This window comes from Papaver somniferum, chromosome 3 (assembly GCF_003573695.1).
Source record: "Papaver somniferum cultivar HN1 chromosome 3, ASM357369v1, whole genome shotgun sequence".
Lineage (NCBI taxonomy): Eukaryota > Viridiplantae > Streptophyta > Magnoliopsida > Ranunculales > Papaveraceae > Papaver > Papaver somniferum.
The window spans coordinates 59608905-59630581 of NC_039360.1; the positions used below are offsets into that span (position 1 = coordinate 59608905).

At 38.4% G+C, this 21677-nt stretch overlaps 1 protein-coding gene and 1 long non-coding RNA gene across 8 annotated transcripts; both read left to right on the top strand.

Annotated features, from left to right (window-relative positions):
- The first annotated feature begins 201 nt into the window (after positions 1-201).
- LOC113356262 lies at positions 202-4367 on the top strand. Of its 7 annotated transcripts, none has more exons than XR_003362911.1 (6): positions 202-399; positions 652-971; positions 1068-1197; positions 1291-2053; positions 2307-2407; positions 3717-4367. It is a non-coding gene; the product is annotated as an uncharacterized LOC113356262 (long non-coding RNA). The 7 variants fall into 7 exon arrangements; XR_003362910.1 differs by having other exon boundaries at positions 869-971; XR_003362914.1 differs by having other exon boundaries at positions 869-971; positions 1072-1197.
- Positions 4368-6197: 1830 nt separating this feature from the next.
- Positions 6198-11259, top strand: LOC113356263 (phosphatidylinositol 4-phosphate 5-kinase 1-like). Its single transcript, XM_026599353.1, has 8 exons — positions 6198-7970; positions 8202-8366; positions 8477-8642; positions 8772-8882; positions 8976-9169; positions 9295-9425; positions 9551-9626; positions 10375-11259. The coding sequence occupies exons 1-8, from the start codon at positions 6721-6723 to the stop codon at positions 10682-10684; spliced, it is 2403 nt and encodes an 800-aa protein (XP_026455138.1). The 5' UTR covers positions 6198-6720; the 3' UTR covers positions 10685-11259.
- Positions 11260-21677: the final 10418 nt, after the last annotated feature.

A 21677-nucleotide genomic window follows, 5' to 3' on the forward strand; every position in this document is an offset into this window, starting at 1 on the left:
TCAATCTTTATACAACAGTAGTGTTTGGTGTGTCACGTCACGGCTGAGATACATTGGAATTTCTAACTACCGACTGTGATCTTCACTCCCCTCCTAGAATACTGTACTTGATTTGGTTAATCCAATGGCCAGCAGTCCCCCACACTATTGATTTTGTTCCTATTTCATTTTTTCTATTCCGTAACGGCTGAGTGCCTGAATCTCAAACCCAGAAGAACATTCCTCTCAAAGACTGAAACTGAAAACCCCGTAAATGATTAATCCTCTCATCTCCCTATTATCGATTTTATTTGGGACGTTGAATTGAAACGCTTCACTTCGGCTTTAATGACTTCCCAATATATAATGTCTGAGCTGAATGGAAAACCACATCGGTTCCTCAGCTCGCACAATTACGAGGTGTTCTCTCCTTTCTCTCTTTGTCATTTGCTTTGTATCCAATACTGTATGTGATTACTTAGGGTTCGTTTTCGTATATCATTGATGTTTAATTAGGGTTGAGTATTATATTTTCCTTCACGTCGAATCTGTCAATAGATTTGGTTTATTTTTCTTCCCACGCTATTTTCCTTAACCCAAAAACTAGGTTATATTATTCTACTGCAGTGGGTTTGAGACCCAACTCACTGATTCCTAAACTTTATACGACAGAATTGGGTGTGTTACATGTTCGACAAAATTCCCCAAACAAATCCAGTTTCATTATTCCATACAAATTCTGTTTCACTGAGTTTGAAGACCTGGAATTGAAATTTCAGAACAAATGTCTTACAGGTCAATCGTATTACACATTTTCTTTTTACAGTGTTGTTAACCATTACTCTTTGTTTACCTTTCCCACCTTTCGAACCTTTCCAACGTTTTACAGTGGTTGGCTTCTTAAAAACCGTAAGGGCAACACGATCCCCCGATACTTCAGAGGCCCGGTGGCCAGACTTGCGGAATGTGGAATTTGCAATTGGGAATCTCAGGTATACCTTCTTTGCTGTTAACATCGTTGTGTTTGTCGTCTCACGATCTAAATCTCTTAATGCACTTACATAACAAAAACATTATTTCCCGTGTAGCCAGTCCACTTTGAAGATTACCCTTTGGGGTTGTGCCACTAATGAAGTGGTAATGATCGAATTGATGTTGACTCCAACCCAAGGACAATATTACTAGCCGTGTGCTCCACTTTTGTGAAGAATTATCAAGGTATCCATTGTCTATCAAACTGTTAATACTGTTGATCATCCAATTTTGTCCTAAGCAAACAGTTTGTACTAACACGTATTGTCATAACTGCAGTCAAAATCACCGTATCCTCCACTACTGCCACCAAAGTGTACGCGAACATTGACATTTTAGTTGTCATAGAAATGCAAGAAAAGTTGGTATTTACCCTCTTTTCATATTCATCGTTATGGGACTTTATATATCACTAATTGTTGCGTCCCTCTAGACTTTTGGACCACCTATTATCAATTAATTGTTTAGAAATGCTACTGCCTATGTACTCTGTACAAATCATTCAGATAACATGTTCTTTTTATTATTAAAATACTTACTAAAAGACTGTTATATTAGTGGAGCTATTTATTTGTGTATAACGTATTTGTATATTGAGTTTCTGTGGGGATTACGGTGTGATTATCTATCTGGATCTATCTTTGTGGTTGTATATATGTGTGTATTCCTTAATTAACCAGGGTTTTCATAATGTTTCCAGGAAATTTTATCCACCCGGTGGACTTTTGTATCCTCCTTTTGGTGGCATACTAACTATGATATCATGTTCAGAAATCATGAACTCAACCATATAAGAAATGATCACATCAACTGGCATATGTTGCACTAAATTGTCGGCAAACAGTGTGTGCTCATGAAACATAGGATCACTATCTCGAGCAGACATCAATATATCATAAGGAGGTTTGCAGGACATGTGCAGAGTATTAGCAGCATACTAGCTCATTTTTATTTACATCAAAATCCTTTGATACTTTTGGTTAGCATGAATGAAATGTTTGAAGAATTTATAGAGCGTATGGGGTGCTGTGAACTCGACACGGTATAACTTCGTATTTAGTGATTTTGTTTTTTAAATTGTCATTCTAATATATACTTGGAGTATTTTACCGATTCTAATTAAACTTGCTGCAAAATGAAAAGAGCTATTAGTCAAATACTAGAAGCAAAAAAAAAAAAGAGTGAGCAATGGTATTTACTTGCAGTAATTGGCTTTCATATGAATACATATATAGTCTTGCATTTTATTACGTTGAGCAAACTATCAACTTTTCAACCTTGGTTTGCCTCTACAGAAAATGCTCTTATGCACCTAGAGGAGGTAAAAGCAATATAATCTGCCAGGGAGAAGCCATTGCAAATAAGGAAAGGTATCCAACGAACTAACACAGTCCAGGTATTATCACGAGTACTTCTTTTCATGTTGGTGATTAGTTTTTTTTTTTTTTTTTTCTAATGAAAGAGTTAATTGTATTATAGAAATCCGTTGTCACTTACGAGACAAAGATCATTGTCGACTTACCTTAACCCAGTTAAGTTAAATATAATAAATAACCCATTGAGTGTTTGCTTACACCCATGAGATCATGAAGACTTTGATAAATTAGTACCACGTCTGGATGCAGACAATGAAGTAATAAATGTTCACTGCTTTCCTCGATCTCACTAAAAAATTCGCAACCTGGGCTACTATGAATGTCTTTGATTATCCAATAAGATATTGAATTACATTTGGACCGTAATATGGTGTATCTTTATTTGACCATTGTTGCTGTCATAAAGAAGAGATACAATGAATGTGGAGTATCTAGAAGTTAATTTTAATCTTGGTAGTAGGGTTTTCAGACTTAGATGTGATATGTGCATTTGATGTTTGTTACCATTAAGAATACCTATAATTGCATTTACTTTGCTTCTGAAGTCCACCCGTTTTCATAAAAAATGAAAACCGGTGCGGAATTGTCTGGTGGAAATGTAAACTATCTTGCGAGGAAGAGGATTTTTTGTCAATATATTTGGTACTGTATATAGCTAGGGCAGTCTCTGGGGAAATCTGGATGGGATATGATTTGGTGTTGAAGATCATTTTGTTTTTAGATGTCGCTGATAAAGAGAAGCCACTTTTAGGCAATATAGACTACAATCACCTTAAAATACATATAGCAAAAATTAACACAGATTCCTTAGAGGTGGTTACTACTGTGGTTTCGTTTTTTTTTTTAATTCTGGCTTTTTGATTAATCTTTTCTGATATTGAAATGGAGTAATTACAGTTTGTGTGTGTATATGTATATTTTCCTGTGAATGGTAGGAGTCGTAATGTTATTATATTTTTTCAGCATAACTTTGATTCAATTCCGAAAAAATCAATGAAAAGGATTCAATTGAAAATATTTGTTATATTTTCTTCCATGTAACACGTTCGATAAAATGGCCAAATAATCAGGCTAGATAGAATGGGAGATCAGTGGGATGTTAGTTTTGTATCACTGTTTACCAGAATAGGTGTATGGGATTTAACTTTGTTTTTCTTCTTTTTACGCAGCTGCACTCAAGAAATTTGGTTGTTATTGTTTTTGGTTTCATAGATATTGGATCAGTGAGAGACGCAGACTATAGTTTCAAAGATTATGGGTGTGCACTTTTTTAGCTTATGGATATGCATTCTATTAACTAGGTCATCAGTTCTTCCTTTTGCCTTGCAGGTTCCTGCTTAGCTTTGGAGTTGAAGATAATACCATCGCCGCAATAGTGAGGTCCAGAATTGGTCCAGCACACAACATCTAAGCTTAACCTTGGTGTTTTTTTTTTTTGGCTTTTCATCAACCAGTGTAAAGTTACCTTCGGCACTTCACAGTTTCGAAGATTAATCTAAAGGAGGCGGGGATGTCTGGATTTTCACAAATCATGCTTCATGTTGTTGATTTCCAAATCACTCTCAATTCTGGAGACATGAAACAGAAAGTTGCAAGCAGCTACCCAGTCACCCGCATTGACCTACGTACTCTCCCTATGCCTCCAGCATCACACCAAATCCTTTTTAACCATTGAAAGTTGAAGGAAACTTGGCACTGATGAAGAACATGCGGCCAAGAATGCTTGCCGTGACGAAGTGGTCCAACTTGATTGAATTCAATCCAAAGAATGAGTTACAGCTTTCCACTTGATTATTAGATCGATTAACACATTCTTGGTATTTATTTGATATTGTTCATTCTATTTTAGTGTACTTTGTTTACTCATCATTTTTATTACCCTATCCATTGTTTCTGCAACTGTTTGCCATATGTTTTTATGTTTTTGAACGGCAATTATGAACCATGTTTTATATGTTTAGTAGAACCACAGTTCCAGGATGTCTTCAATACCACATCACTTTTATTTATATATAGTTTATTGAATGCCCTGTTAGGCATGACTGCTGGCTTCAGTTTTACATGGGTACATGATTTGGTTGCTTCAACTAATAGTTTTCAGCGTATAACTTCCATTTACTACCAACCTTTCTTTTTTTGTGTTTCTGGAGCTTCAAAATGCAAATCTTCATAGTTGGGTCACCAAGGAAATCACACACATATAACTGTATCTAATGACCTTTCAGAGACAACTGTTATAAATGAAATGTAAAGATATTGGTAGTGCCAGGAAACATTAAATCATCTCACACGTGGGATTGGGATTTGAACAACCTACAAATGAATTATGAAGGCTTATTTCTCAAGTTATTGGCAATTCTATTTCTAAAGTTAATCCTGTCATGAAAGTTGAGTAGTGTGGAACATTATAATGAAACTTTTATTAGATGACGAATTGGAAATAGTTGTGTTTTAATATTTTTTGGTTCTCACTACTCACAACAAGCGCCATCGTGAGATAGCCCGTGCCGTTACGGCACGGGTGATTCCCTAGTTTATGCAACATCGGACTTCATCTCTGATATTTTGTAGTTTTTAGGGAGTTCAGGAGTGAATTTTTTAAATTGTAGGAGAAAATCATTTAACTTTACTATTGATAAGACTGCTTCTTTACGAGAAACTGGCTCCACAACACAATTATCATCCTCTAGTTCCTCTTTTGGGGATTTAATTTAACACGCCCAATAATTTCTTCGTCTGTCCAAAATGTCGACGGTAATTCAACTCTTTTATTAGACATTTATTTGAATTGAAAATAATATCGTAATATATACTTGTTATTATGGGAAACCTTTAAGTTTAACTTAAATATTTTATTTTCTTTTTGAAACTCAAATAATGTATCTCATAAATTACAAGATCAAATCGTCTGTAAAACCTTTAATCTATGAAAAAAGAAATCTCCAACTCTAACATTCCCATCATGGCTAGCCATGTAATTTCGTAATCTTTTAAAACTTAAATTTAACATATTTTGATAATTTAATAACTTATTAATTTATCGATAAATTAATACTTGATTAAATTGATAGAATTTGATGGTCCCAACATTATTAATTTATTGAATTTTTATTGTACACTATATCAACAAACTTTCCTCTCCATCACAAATCCACTAAAATCTAAAATCCAAACTTTTTCACAGGCTCTTGCATTATACTGTTATTAACTTTTCTAAAAAAACAAAAAACAAGTTTTACTTAAAATTTTGAACAGTTATTATAGTAGTATACTTCTAGATCAAATATCTGAAAGAATGGTAATATTCTTCCAAAATTTGTCATTCCAAAACACCTTTTCTCCCCTCCCTTGTACCAATACCAAGATACTTTTTATTCAACTAGGAGTGGGGGGATTGTAGGACCACTATTTTTTACTTACATGGTCCTCCTAATTATCAGAAGAACAGCATACTCGATTTTGTTTCCCTAAAAAAGGAGGCAAGGACATGACCGTAATTTACCTTAAGACCTCAAGAGTCATTACCCCTTTCCTCATTTCTGGCACAAACCAAATGAAAAAACAAAAACTCTAACCACCAAAATCTGGCCGAACAAGATAACCATAACGGATTCGGGTGTATGTACACACCAATATTATAAAAAAAAAAAGAATCAACCACTCAAAAAATTCTTCGGGATCAACAAATAAACACCGATTAATCATCCCACTGAGGTTTACGCTATGGTCTTTTGTATATTCCTATGATGATATCATAGATTTGTTAACCCCCTTTTTTTTTATTCACACACCACCTAGGCGATTCCGTCACGTCATCACACGATGAAACAGAGAAGAAGAAACGAACAGTTGCAGTTTCTGTTGGGACTAATTATGGAAATCTAACCAAACAGTGAGGCTGATAAAGTAACTTAATTAAAGCTCATCCTGTTTTGTTTTTTCTCTTGCATCAAAACAACAACACAACAACGCTCAGACTCAGCAGCATTATTATTATTATTGATTGTAGAGAGACTAGATAGAAGAGAGACCAGCAACGTTCCCAAGGCAGCCCAGCGAGTGAAGCCGGCAACACATTAACTCGCTTTCTCTCTCTTTGGCTTCTTTATGCTTTTGCTTTTCTTTATTTTATTTTTCTCTTCTCTGCTTCAAGGAATCTCACAAACATCGCTTCAGGAAGGAAATTTTTTTGAAAGGAGACCAGAGTTTATTCTTAGAGAGAAAGAGAAAAAGCCGGAAATGCAGATGAGTTGTGAGATTCCGGCGAGTTCCCGGTGAGGTTATTGTTTGGTCGGTTTTCTTAGGTTTTTTCTTGAAGATCTGATTTGATAAAATGCGAGAATCTATTGGTTGTAATGAACTGAGCTATGGTATTAACAATAACAAGAAGCTGAAATCAGAGGAAGAAAGGGAGACAGAGGTAGAAGAAGGAGGAGGAGAGGAGGAAACTTCAGCTTTATTAGTAGTTCCGCCATCATTTGTTGTAGTAGGAAGAAGTAGATCTCAGACTGGTAGTGGTGTTAGAAGAGTAACTCCGACAACAGCAACCACAACAGCAGCAGCAGCAGCTAATAGTAATAGTGATAAGAGTGTTGAGAAAGTTCTACCAAACGGAGATCTCTACACAGGAAGTTTCGTAGGTAACGTACCACACGGAACGGGAAAGTATCTGTGGAGAGACGGTTGTATGTACGAAGGAGATTGGAGGAAAGGGAAAGCATCAGGGAAAGGTAAATTTTCATGGCCATCTGGAGCTACATTTGAAGGTGAATTTAAATCTGGTAGAATGGATGGATTTGGTACTTTTATTGGTTCTGATGGTGATACATATCGTGGATCATGGAGTTATGATAGGAAACAAGGGTATGGTCAGAAAAGTTATGCCAATGGGGATTTCTATGAAGGTTTGTGGAAAAGGAATTTACAAGAAGGTCAAGGTAGATATGTTTGGAGGAATGGGAATGAATATCAAGGGGATTGGAAAAATGGGGTTATTAGTGGTAGAGGTGTTTTGGTTTGGGCTAATCGTAATAGATATGAAGGTCAATGGGAAAATGGGGTTCCTAAAGGCCATGGTACTTTTACTTGGCCTGATGGGAGTAGTTATGTTGGTTGCTGGAATAATAGTTTGAAGAATCAGTTGCTTAATGGAACTTTTTATCCTGGTACTGCTAATAATCCTAGTGGTGGTGCTGGTGATATAAAGGATTTAATCAGCTGTAATGGTGTTGTTGACAATCAGAGAAGGTCATTGAGTGAAGAGAATTTTTTGTTGACTACTAATAGGAAGAGATCTTCTGTTGATGGAGGAAGAGGAAGTTTAGCTGAGAAGAATTTTCCTAGGATTTGTATTTGGGAATCAGATGGAGATGCTGGTGATATTACTTGTGATATTCTTGATAATGTGGAGGCTTCCATGTTTTATAGAGATGGGACTCATTTGGATCACGGACTAGGAGGTGGTGCTACACAGATTAGAAGAAGTCCTGTTTGTTTTACAGGCGAGGCTAAGAAACCTGGTCAAACCATAGCAAAAGGACACAAGAATTATGAATTGATGCTCAACCTTCAACTGGGTATCAGGTAATTTCTTAGATTGCCTTTACTACGTTTTACTTTGGATTTTTCTTATTCATTTGATGCTGTTACTATGGATGGTGCAGTGGATCATGCTTTACTGTGGTTAGATGTGGAATGGTGTTAGGTTGCATTGTCTAGAGTTTTGTGATACAGATTACAGAGTTGTTGTTTTTCAGTATACTAGGAGTGTTTTAAAATTGTGGTTTGATGGTTGTGAATCATACTTATTTCTAGGCATTCAGCTGGGAAGCATGCTTCTATTTTGCGGGAACTCAGGCCTTCAGACTTCGATTCAAGGGAAAAATTCTGGACAAGATTCCCGTCTGAAGGATCAAAAGTTACACCGCCCCATCAAACGGCAGAGTTCAGATGGAAGGATTATTGTCCCATGGTGTTTAGGTAATGCATATTTCTTTTTCTTTTGCATTTGTTATTTGTATGTTGCGATGATGATTAAATCCCAGTAGAGTTGTACTCTCATTGATTCTTTTATTTTGGTTGCTATTTAGACATTTGAGGGAATTATTTGCGATAGATCGAGCTGATTACATGTTAGCCATTTGTGGCAATGATGCCCTCCGAGAGCTATCTTCCCCAGGGAAAAGCGGAAGCCTCTTTTACATGACACAAGATGACCGGTTTATGATAAAGACCGTGAAGAAATCCGAAGTCAAGGTTAGATACCCGCCTTTCTCCGACTGATTTATCTCCTACTCCAAATAGGAGCAGTTTCAGATAGGAGAATTCCATTTTTCATGGGGTCCAAGTTTTCTGATTATGTCCACATTCTGCTCCCATTTTCAGGTACTTCTTAGGATGCTACAGAGTTACTACCAACATGTTTGTCGGTATGAGAACTCCCTGGTTACGAAGTTTTTTGGGGTGCACTGTGTGAAACCAGTTGGAGGCCAAAAGGTGCGCTTGATGGTCACTTCAATTTGTTAAAATGTTCATCAATACCTCAAAGAAGCTTTATAACTTGATTTGCGTTCTTGTATTGACTTTCAGACACGTTTCATTGTAATGGGCAATTTGTTCTGCTCTGAGTATCGTATCCACAGGCGATTTGACTTGAAGGGTTCCTCCCATGGTCGAACAACCGACAAGCCCGAGGGCGAGATAGACGAGACTACCACCTTGAAGGACCTTGACCTAAATTTCGTATTCCGCTTGCAAAAGTCTTGGTTTGAAGAGCTTATTAGGTCAGTCTAGCTAAATTCATCTTATTTTCGCATTTAGAAGAAAAAAAGATAATCTGCTAGGTTGACTTATTCATGATACAGTTTCAATTTCATTGTCATGACCTTGCTTGATGGGTTATATTCAGACAAATTGACCGCGACTGTGAGTTCTTGGAAGCTGAGAGAATCATGGACTACAGCCTCTTGGTGGGTCTCCATTTCCGCGAGGACTACCCGGGGGACAAGGCAGGAATGTCGCCTTTGTTTGCACCTTCTGGTAAATTATTACCTCGGTTTCTTATATGATATTATGTTTCCAACCTTAAGCCTGTTCCTGTAATATTAAATTCAGGTTGCACACTGATCCCGAAACGTAAATTAAAATTTCAACTTATTATCCAGGCAAAACAGATTCAGCTGCTGTACGTGGTTGCAATATCTTCAGTGATAAGGATATGGATCGGGTCATATCTGGCAGGTTTGTTTTTCTCTGTGTTACTTGAGAGATTAGTTAATCAAATTTGTCGTTAAGTGAACTCAAATTCTCAAAATACCTTCTCGGAGTACTTTCAAAAAATCTTCTTCACATAGATTTAGGATATCCATCAGTTATCTTGTGGTTAGGATTTTGTGTCCATTTTCTTATGGATCAAGGTGTCTTAAATCATTTTGCTTTTTCTAGTTTAATTCTGTTAGTTGGAATAATTGAATAAGGCCTTGTGTTCTATGCCTAACTGAAGGTAGTTATATGGACAACAGTTGTGAAGTGGGGTACATACAGCTTGTGGTCTCTAGTATTCCTAGATAAGAATGAGGTTGTTTCTGGTGGTGTTTGTAAGATCTAACTTAGGCAACTGAACATATACTTTCATGATTGCTGGGAAGGGTGGTACCAAATGGAGATCGTGAATAGATGTAAAAAATGCTCTGAACATGTAGTCATTAATTTAATGCTTCGTTGCCAACTCTTACTTACAACAACTAATGACAATATAGCCTCTAGACTAGGAATAATAGTATATTGTAGATGCAAAGAGTGATGGCAAGAATTTATATACCTGTATCATTAAAGTCTATTATTAATGTTGATCGACTCCAAATTAAAATTGTCTTCTTTGATGTCATCTCCAATAATTTATTTTACTTGATCTTCATGAATGAAGGTGGGTCAGTTTGTTCCTTACATATATAAAGATATTGAATTTATTTGGATTTGTTTTTATCAGGAAGCCATTAATCCGGTTGGGTGCCAACATGCCAGCAAAGGCGGAACAGGTGCCAAGAATCGAGTTTGATCAGTACAGCCCATTTACAAATGGAAACTCCATCGGTGCATTCAGTGGTGATGTGTATGATGTAGTCCTTTACTTTGGAGTCATTGACATTCTCCAAGACTACGACATTAGCAAGAAACTAGAACATGCCTACAAGTCATTGCAGGCCGATCCCACGTCTATTTCAGCCGTAGATCCAAAGCTCTACTCAAAGAGGTTTCGTGATTTTGTTGGAAGGATCTTTTTAGAAGATAAATCGTAAGAGAAGTATAGTAATACGAGAGAAAAGTTCAAACAAAAGAATCGATCACTGGTCGAAAAGAATGTCCTGTCCGGATGCATACTTACTAAAAGCCTAACTGCAGGACAACAAGGATTAGTACCAGGCTGTGAAAAACAACAGCTTTGGTAATTTTCGAACGACCGGTTCGAATTATGATTGGGTTGGTCCTGCCATGGTTGAATTTTGGTAAGCAGCCATGATAGAGAAGAGGTGGAGGGGTGATGAAACAAAGTAAGAATGTTGTATATGTCTTTGAGAGAGAGAGTGAGTTGGAATCTGACTGATTATATTGTTGATTTTTTTCTTCTTTTTCTTTTTGTTGGTGGGTAACCAAGAAATGTGAAGATTGGGAAGATAGATATAGAAAAAACAAATAGATGAAAAAAATGTTTGTGGGTTGTAGTTTTTTGGAGAAAGAGATAGTGAGAGAGATGGGTATTTGGAATAAGAAATGTACAGCAGCTTAAAAGGATAGATGATGGAATTTTAAGATTTTTTTGGGGGGTTTTCAGATCTTTCTCTTCTAATCTAAAGAATGTGGGAATTATCTATAATCTTTTCCTACATCTGTTATGTACCTCTGCGTATACATTCTTTTGTATTCTTCTCTTCTCTTCTCTTTTCCTTTTTTTTTTTTTCTTGTTTTTCTCTTTATTTATTTGCTTTTGCAGAGGAGTGAGTGAGACATGAAAAGGAGAGAAAAGCTGAAGTAAGAAATTTCAAAAGAACTAGGAGAAAGAAAATCTTATGCTTCTTTTAGGAGCGAAGAACATTGACCAACTACCAACTCTGCTCCGCCGTCCGATCTTAATCAGCAAATATTAAAGTAGTTGGTTGCTGACTGGGTTTATGGAAAATTGGATGGGGAGACAAGAATGGCTAACATTTTAAATGAGTTGGGATTATTGGGGATCGTGATGATGTAAAACAGGTCAATGTCTGTCGCTTGGCTGGCCATTTCCTTTATCTACTTGCTCTCTGCCGAATCTCTCCGTACTGAAACCATTCTTTCTCGTTTATCCCTCCTATTTGTTTTCTTCAACTCATGAAATTTTAATTGTTCTTCAGTGTTTGAAATCCCAACGGCAGGCCGTAGGCGTAGATGCGTCCAGCTTGATACGACTACACGAAGCTTCCATCTCCAGCCATTTTAATATATTTTTAAGACGAAAATAATACTCCATTAGATGTACAAGTAAATAACATTTTAAAAAATAACATTGGCAATATAAACCATTAGATGTACAAGTAAACCAATCAAAAGAGAATTTTACTGCTTTTGATTTATGGGAATCCCTAGAAGAAAAATATCTTGTAGAGGCTGCTGGAAGCAAGAAGTTCTTGGTAGCTAGGTTCCTGGAATATAAGATGGCTGATGAAAAGTCTGTCGTAGAACAATTCGTCGAACTCCAACTACTCATCAACGAAATTCTTGCTGAAGGAATGCATATTGATGAATCTCTACAAGTATCTGCAGTAATTGAAAAGCTACCACCCTCATGGAACGAGTACAAGAGGAGGCTGCGACACAAGAATCGCGAAATCACCATGGTGGAGCTGGGGAAAAAGATCCAGGTGGAGGAACTTCTGTGCTGCAAGGACAAAAGCCTGATGTTGAGCAAAGACATGTCCAACAAAGCTCATGTCCTGGACGATAATGCTGCGTCAAAGAAAAGGCACGGAGAATCCAGCAAAAATGGTAAACGTAACAAACAACGTAACTCCAAAGGTAACCATCTTAAGCCAAAGGGTGGTGTCTCCAAAACACCATCAAAGGCGACTGCTATAACTGTGGGAAAACTGGTCATATGGCCAAAGACTGTAGGGCACCTAAAAAGACCAAAAATGATCCTAAACAGAAAAATAAGGCAAACGTAGTAGATGATTCTGGATATTTTACTGGCATGGTGTCTGAAGTCAACCTTGTCTCTAATGTGACCAATGTGAGAGACTGGTGGCTTGATTCTGGAGCCACCAGGCATGTCTGTAAGTTCAGAAATGCTTTCTCCTCCTATAACAAAGTAGGAGACGATGAGAAATTGTTTATGGGAAACTCTTCTACCTCTAAAGTGGTAGGAAAAGGCAAGGTTGAATTGAAGCTCACTTCAGGAAAAACTCTCGCATTGAATGACGTGTATCACGTCCCGGACATATGCAAGAATCTTATCTCAGAAACCATCTTACTTGGGAAAGGTTTTAAATTTGTAGCTGAGTCTAACAAGTTGTAATCTCTAAAGGTGGTGACTTCGTAGGAAAAGGATATGTCACTGAAACATGATTAAGCTTAGTGTACTTTCTTTGAACTTGAATGACAATGCATCTTCTTCTGCTTATGTTTGTGACTCCTCACATGTTTGGCATGATAGACTAGGACATGTTAATTTCAAATCTATTGAAAGACTTGCTAAATTAGGATGCATTCCTAAAATAAACTTTGACAGAGGTCATAAATGTGAAATTTGTGTTGAATCTAAATATGCAGAAAACCCTTCAACAAAAGGTTGAACGTAGTACAACTCCCCTAGAATAATCCACTCGATTTGGGAGATTTGAAATCAACACCAACTAGAGGAGGTAAAAAATGGTACATCACTTTTATAGATGATCACTCAAGATACTGTCAGGTTTATCTTCTTAGAAGTAAAGATGAAGCCTTAGACGCTTTCAAATTATATAAACTTGAAGTAGAAAACCAAAGAGGTGTTACTATTAAAACTCTTAGGTCGGACCGAGGCGGTGAGTATGTGATACCTATAGGAGAATTCTGCAAACTTAATGGCATCATTCATGAAACTACTGCACCTTCTTCACCTGAGTCGAATGGAGTAGCTGAAAGGAAAAACCGAACACTCATAGATATGGTGAACGCTATGTTAGCTAGTTCAGGGCTACCTTCGAACCTGTGGGGGGAAGCAATTCTCTCTGCTGCTATATCTTGAACCGAGTTCCATTTAAGAAATCCGACAAAACTCCATATGAGTTATGGAAAGGAAGACAACCGTCCTATGCATACTTTAAAGTGTGGGGTGTTTGGCCAAGGTGGCCACTCCTCGTTCCAAGAAAACCAAAATAGGACCTAAAACTGTAGATTGTGTTTTCCTAGGATATCCTGAGCACACTAGTGCTTATAGGTTCATGGTAATTGGTGAGAACACCATAATGGAATCCAGAGATGCAGTGTTTTTCGAACACATTTTCCCTTTAGGGTCTGGACCTCATAAAAGGGTCCGCGATGATCTCTCAGATGTTCCTTCGACTAGTCAACCCCCGTCTCTAGATGCTGAAACCGAACCTAGAAGAAGTAAGAGGGTCAGAACCGAGAAAGTTTGGTCCAGATTTTGTGACTCTTACGGTAGAGTCTGAACCCCAAACTATAAGGAAGCTATGACTCTCCGGAAGCTCCCTTCTGGGAAGAAGCTTCAAATAATGAGTGGGATTCCATTCAACAAAATGAAACTTGGGACTTGTAGACTTACCTCCTGGTAGTAAAACCATAGGTTGCAAGTGGGTCTTCAAAAGGAAACTTAGAACAGATGGAACTATAGAAAAACACAAAGCTAGGTTGGTAGCTAAGGGGTATAGACAACAGGAAGGATTAGATTTCTTTGATACCTATTCACCGGTCACAAGAATCACTTCTATCCGGATGCTGATTGCTATTTCTTCTATTTATGATTTGCATATACATCAGATGGATGTTAAAACTGCTTTTTTATATGGTGAATTGAATGAAGAAATTTATATGGACCAACTTGAAGGTTTTGTTGTGAAAGGTTATGAAGATAAAGTATGCAAACTGAAAAAATCTTTGAATGGTTTAAAACAATCACCTAAACAGTGGCATGAAAAATTTAATCATGTAATGATATCTAATGGCTTCAAGGTTAATGAATCTGATAAATGTGTTTACATTAAATCTGTGGATGATTCTCATGTTATTGTGTGCCTATATGTTGATGATATGCTCATATTAGGTAGTAACCTTGATAGTATTAATACCACTGCCCTGCTGATGTAATCCTAGGGATAAAAATCAGAAAGATGTCTGATGGATATAGTCTTAGTCAATCTCATTATGTTGAAACTGTTCTTAAGAGATTTAATCATGAAAATGCTAAACCTGCAACTACTCCTTATGATCCCAATTGTAAATTGAAAAAGAACAAGGGTGAGGGTATTTATCAACTTGAGTATTCTCGTGTTATTGGCAGTCTTATGTATTTAATGAACTGTACAAGACCTGATATTGCCTACACTGTGAGTAGATTAAGCAGGTACACTTGCAACCCTGGGCAGGATCACTGGAATGCTCTCTACAGAGTTCTAAGGTACCTGAGAGGAACTTCAAACTATTGCTTAAGTTTTGGGAAGTATCCTGCTGTGCTAGAAGGGTACTGTGATGTTAACTGGATATCAGACTCAGATGAGTGCAAATCCACTAGTGGGTACATCTTCACACTTGGTGGTGCGTCTGTGTCATGGAAGTCTTCCAAACAGACATGTATTGCTCGATCCACCATGGAGTCTGAGTTTATAGCCTTGGAGAAAGCTGGGGAGGAAGCTGAATGGATACGAGGTTTCCTGGGAGGAATTCCACTCTGGCCCAAGCCTTTGTCTTCGATCGCAATCCACTGTGACAGTCAAGCTGCTATTAGATGCGCAAAGAATAGTGTATACAACGTAAAATCTATACATCTTCAAAGAAGACACAAGACAGTGAAACAACTACTCTCTACTGGTATCATCTCTATAGACTTTGTTAGGTCTAAAGAGAATATTGCAGATCCTTTGATGAAAGGGTTATCTAGAGAGGTAGTTAGATCCACATCGAAGGGGATGGGACTCAAGCTCATAGAATAAATCGCCATGAAGGACACTCAACCTTGTGAATGGAGCTCCAAGAATAAGGTTCAATGAGATAACTAATTTTTGGTGATATCAAGAGAGCACTATCTTTGTACCTCCCTATGGTGTAACCGTATGATAGTGTTGCCTGCATGTTTTAGGATGATCTGTCAAGATATTAATGAGTTCCATGACTTTGCTTAAAGCGCAGTGTGGCAGGATACTCTTAATGGACTCACCTATGTGGATGTTGGAAGTGGGGCCGCTTCCTATGAGAATTTGAGCTTTTTCTCTAGAGACATTCATTAAGTCCGGGATTTAGACCACGGCCAAAACGGGCACAACGGCAAGAGCTTGGCAGCTTTCTTTTTCTTTGAGACATCAAAGTGTGGTTGTTATTTCTGAATTGCACTCACTGTTGGCGGTTCAAGACATTGTGTTCACCGTAACAACAAGCAGTTCTGGTAACCTCTCACTAAGTTAAGGTTCAATCTCTGGGACACCTTAGCCTAATATTGATGTATTATGTTTTCTCGTATTTCGTCGATATGTTTTATCATTTATGTGGGAGATTGTTAGAAAAAACGGCTTTGTTATACCAAATTTGCATGGACTATGTTTTGATCTCTAGACCTATTGCCCACTACTTGTTTTTTCATTTGAATAGATAGGACAATAGTCCCACATAGAATAAAATCTAAAGAGTTTTAGACTTAAATACCATAGAATTGTCTAAAAGGTCATGGCCCTTGGGTCATTAGACTTTTGTGTGAGGGGGGAAGGCCTAGACTAGGGCAAGGTTGCCTTTCCCGTACGCGCGGTGCTTCGCACAGAAGCACGCACGCCGCCGTCCGTCCGGTCGGTCGGGTCGGGCTCGGGTTCGAGTTCAGGTGTGGGTGTGGGTGTGGGTTCATTAGATCCTATCTTTTTGCTAAAACTTTTGGTACGTGTTTTACACACATGTAGAAGAATCTTCTTCTTTGTCTGCACATGTTTGTCTTGGCTTTCTTGTCTGTACGTGTTTGTCTTGCCTTCCTTGTCTGCACATGTTAGTCCTGGCTTTCTTGTCTGTACGTATTTGTTTTGGAAACACTGTTTTTAACCAACACACTGCTCTAAGCCTGACAAAAGCAACACTATTTTTAACCTAATATTACCAGTATTTCTGTCTTACGCATGGTTTTCTTGCATGCATTTTTCCTCTCGTTTGTAACGTCTTAAACACTATATAAGGGAAGAGTCTTGAGATCTTTTGACACACAACAGAGAAACATCTCTTCTTCTGCTCTCCCTCTGCTTTCAGAAAATAAGTTTTTATTTCTAGTTTCTCTACTTTTAGCTTTTGCTAACACTGCCAAGTTCTAAGGGTACTCTCTTTGTATGCTACATTGAGGGGTACTATCAGTAGTTGTATCCTGGAGGTGACTCGCCAACTGCTATAGCATCTCAGCGGAGTAGCAGGCGATATTTCCTTTAGGACAGAGTATCGTATACGTGCCTCTACATTTTCTGTGCATCTCCAGCAACATCGGTTTGAGCTAAGTATCTTCTTCTCAGTTACATTATTAGTTCTTTTTCCAACAATCTAAAGGCAATATCCTATTTACTATATTTTTTTTAACAACATGGTAAAGAGTACTGTAGACAAACCCCCAAAGTTTAGTGGAAAAGACTTTAAACGATGGCAGTCCAAAATGTTATTCTTCTTAAAAGACCAAATGCTAGATGAAGTTGCCTTAGAAAGACCCTCAAGAAGGCTTCATGACCGTGGCTATGAAGATAGACTGGATAGGTGGACTAGGAAGAATTACATGTGCAAAAACCACATTCTTAACTGTCTGGATGACTCCTTGTACGACCTTTATAATGCAAAAGAGAATTTTACTGCTTTTGATTTATGGGAATCCCTAGAAGAAAAATATCTTGCAGAGGCTGCTGGAAGCAAGAAGTTCTTGGTAGCTAGGTTCCTGGAATATAAGATGACTGATGAAAAGCCTGTTGTAGAACAATTCGTCGAACTCCAGCTACTCATCAACGAAATTCTTGCTGAAGGAATGCATATTGATGAATCTCTACAAGTATCTGCAGTAATTGAAAAGCTACCACCCCCATGGAACGAGTACAAGAGGAGGCTGCGACACAAGAATCGCGAAATCACCATGGTGGAGCTTGGGAAAAAGATCCAGGTGGAGGAACTTCTGTGCTGCAAGGACAAAATCCTGATGTTGAGCAAAGACATGTCCAACAAAGCTCATGTCCTGGACGATAATGCTGCGTCAAAGAAAAGGCACGGAGAATCCAGCAAAAATGGTAAACGTAACAAACAACGTAACTCCAAAGGTAACCATCTTAAGCCAAAGGGCGGTGTCTCCAAAAACACCATCAAAGGCGACTGCTATAACTGTGGGAAAACTGGTCATATGGCCCAAGACTGTAGGGCACCTAAAAAGACCAAAAATGATCCTAAACAGAAAAATAAGGCAAACGTAGTAGATGATTCTGGATATTTTACTGGCATGGTGTCTGAAGTCAACCTTCTCTCTAATGTGACCAATGTGAGAGACTGGTGGCTTGATTCTGGAGCCACCAGGCATGTCTGTAAGTTCAGAAATGCTTTCTACTCCTATAACAAATTAGGAGACGATGAGAAATTGTTTATGGGAAACTCTTCTACCTCTAAAGTGGTAGGAAAAGGCAAGGTTGAATTGAAGCTCACTTCAGGAAAAACTCTCGCATTGAATGACGTGTATCACGTCAACGAAATTCTTGCTGAAGGAATGCATATTGATGAATCTCTACAAGTATCTCTACAACGTAACAAACAACGTAACTCCAAAGGTAACCATATTAAGCCAAAGGGTGGTGTCTCCAAAACACCATCAAAGGCGACTGCTATAACTGTGGGAAAACTGGTCATATGGCCAAAGACTGTAGGGCACCTAAAAAGACCAAAAATGATCCTAAACAGAAAAATAAGGCAAACGTAGTAGATGATTCGGGATATTTTACTGGCATGGTGTCTGAAGTCAACCTTGTCTCTAATGTGACCAATGTGAGAGACTGGTGGCTTGATTCTGGATCCACCAGGCATGTCTGTAAGTTCAGAAATGCTTTCTACTCCTATAACAAAGTAGGAGACGATGAGAAGTTGTTTATGGGAAACTCTTCTACCTCTAAAGTGGTAGGAAAAGGAAAGGTTGAATTGAAGCTCACTTCAGGAAATACTCTCGCATTGAATGACGTGTATCACGTCCCGGACATATGCAAGAATCTTATCTCAGAAACCATCTTACTTGGGAAAGGTTTTAAATTTGTAGCTGAGTCTAACAAAGTTATAATCTCTAAGGGTGGTGACTTCGTAGGAAAAGGATATGTCACTGAAAACGTGATTAAGCTTAGTGTACTTTCTTTGAACTTGAATGACAATGCATCTTCTTCTGCTTATGTTTGTGACTCCTCACATGTTTGGCATGATAGACTAGGACATGTTAATTTCAATTCCATTGAAAGACCTGCTAAATTAGGATGCATTCCTAAAATAAACATTGAAAGAGGTCATAAATGTGAAATTTGTGTTGAATCTAAATATGCAAGAAAACCCTTCAACAAAAGGGTTGAACGTAGTACAACTCCCCTAGAATTAATCCACTCGGATTTGGGAGATTTGGAATCAACACCAACTAGAGGAGTTAAAAAATGGTCCATCATTATTAGTTCTCAGGATCACTGGAATGCTCTCTACAGAGTTCTAAGGTACCTGAGAGGAATTTCAAACTATTGCTTAAGTTTTGGGAAGTATCCTGCTGTGCTAGAAGGGTACTGTGATGCTAACTGGATATCAGACTCGGATGAGTGCAAATCCACTAGTGAGTACATCTTCACACTTGGTGGTGCGTCTGTGTCATGGAAGTCTTCCAAACAGACATGTATTGCTCGATCCACCATAGAGTCTGAGTTTATAGCCTTGGAGAAAGCTGGGGAGGAAGCTGAATGGATACGAGGTTTCCTGGGAGGAATTCCACTCTGGCCCAAGCCTGTGTCTTCGATCGCAATCCACTGTGACAGTCAAGCTGCTATTGGATGCGCAAAGAATAGTGTATACAACGTAAAATCTATACATCTTCAAAGAAGACACAAGACAGTGAAACAAATACTCTCTACTGGTATCATCTCTATAGACTTTGTGAGGTCTAAAGAGAATATTGCAGATCCTTTGACGAAAGGGTTATCTAGAGAGGTAGTTAGATCCACATCGAAGGGGATGGGACTCAAGCTCATAGAATAAATCGCCATGAAGGACACTCAACCTTGTGAATGGAGCTCCAAGAATAAGGTTCAATGAGATAACTAATTTTTGGTGATGTCAAGAGAGCACTATCTTTATCCCTCCCTATGGTGTAACCGTATGATAGTGCTGCCTGCATGTTTTAGGATGATCTGTCAAGATCTTAATGAGTTCCATGACTTTGCTTAAAGCGGAGTGTGGCAGGACACTCTTAATGGACTCACCTATGTGGATGTTGGAAGTGGGGCCGCTTCCTATGAGAATTTGAGCTTTTTCTCTAGAGACATTCATTAAGTCCGGGATTTATCCCACGGCCAAAACGGGCACAACGGCAAGAGCTTGGCAGCTTTCTTTTTCTTTGAGACATCAAAGTATGGTTGTTATTCTGAATTGCACTCACTGTTGGCGGTTCAAGACATTGTGTTCACCGTAACAACAAGCAGTTCCGGTAACCTCTCACTAAGTTAAGGTTCAATCTCTGGGACACCTTAGCCTAATATTGATGTATTATGTTTTCTCGTATTTCGTCGATATGTTTTATCATTCATGTGGGGGATTGTTAGAAAAAACGGCTTTGTTATACCAAATTTGCATGGACTATGTTTTGATCTCTAGACCTATTGCCCACTACTTGTTTTTACATTTGAATAGATAAAACAATAGTCCCACATAGAATAAAATCTAAAGAGTTTTAGACTTAAATACCATAGAATTGGCTAAAAGGTCATGGCCCTTGGGTCATTATACTTTTGTGTGAGGGGGGAAGGCCTAGACTAGGGCAAGGTTGCCTTTCCCGTACGTGCGGTGCTTCGCAAAGAAGCACGCACATCGCCGTCGTCCGTCCGGTCGGTCGGTCGGGCTCGGGTTCGGGTTCGGGTGTGGGTGTGGGTTCATTAGATCCTATCTTTTTGCTAAAACTTTTGGTACGTGTTTTACACACATGTAGAAGAATCTTCTTCTTTGTCTGCACATGTTTGTCTTGGCTTTCTTGTCTGTACGTGTTTGTCTTACCTTCCTTGTCTGCACATGTTTGTCCTGGATTTCTTGTCAGTACGTATTTGTTTTGGCAACACTGTTTTTAACCAACACACTGCTCTAAGCCTGACAAAAGCAACATTGTTTTTAACCAAACATTACTAGTATTTCTGTCTTACGCATGGTTTTGTTGCATGCATTTTTCCTCTCGTTTGTAACGTCTTAAACATTATATAAGGGAGGTGTCTTGAGCTCTTTTGACACACAACAGAGAAACATCTCTTCTTCTGCTCTCCCTCTGCTTTCAGATAACAGGAAGATCGAGATTGCACTTACTTTTTATAATCTGTTAGAATACGGGCATCCAACTCAAAACCAATTGGCAATGAGTGGAGAGGCCCTAAGAGATTGTAAACTGCAGGATCTTAGAATGCCCAACAATGTGGGACTGATAATCTCAACACGCCCCCTCACGTGTATCCTCATTGGGTCTAGCACGTGGACAATTAAATCGGGTGACGCGGAGTAAAGACGCGGTCAAAAACTCGTCGCAAATATCCTGCTCTGATACCATGTTAGAATACGGGCATCCAACTCAAAACCAATTGGCAATGAGTGGAGAGGCCCTAAGAGATTGTAAACCGCAGGATCTTAGAATGCCCAACAATGTGGGACTGATAATCTCAACATAATCTTTACTAAGAAAATGTCGCCTCGAACGTCGTATGTTTGGGTTAAAGATTTTGCCTACTTTTTTGATAATCCAGGGGAGGTGAAGTCTCCTTCTGCAGAAACTAAAGTGTTACTTGAGGTTCAAGTTAAAACAAGATATTTCTGGCGCAGTAGAAGTGGCATAATACTCCCCCA

Bases quoted from the DNA above. Each gene is read 5' to 3' on its own strand.
- LOC113356263 (XM_026599353.1), top strand. From the start codon at position 6,721: ATGCGAGAATCTATTGGTTGTAATGAACTGAGCTATGGTATTAACAAT. The intron at 8,883-8,975 runs GTGCGCTTGATG...ATTGACTTTCAG, and splicing joins AACCAGTTGGAGGCCAAAAG to ACACGTTTCATTGTAATGGG. The intron at 9,426-9,550 runs GTAAATTATTAC...CTTATTATCCAG, and splicing joins GCCTTTGTTTGCACCTTCTG to GCAAAACAGATTCAGCTGCT.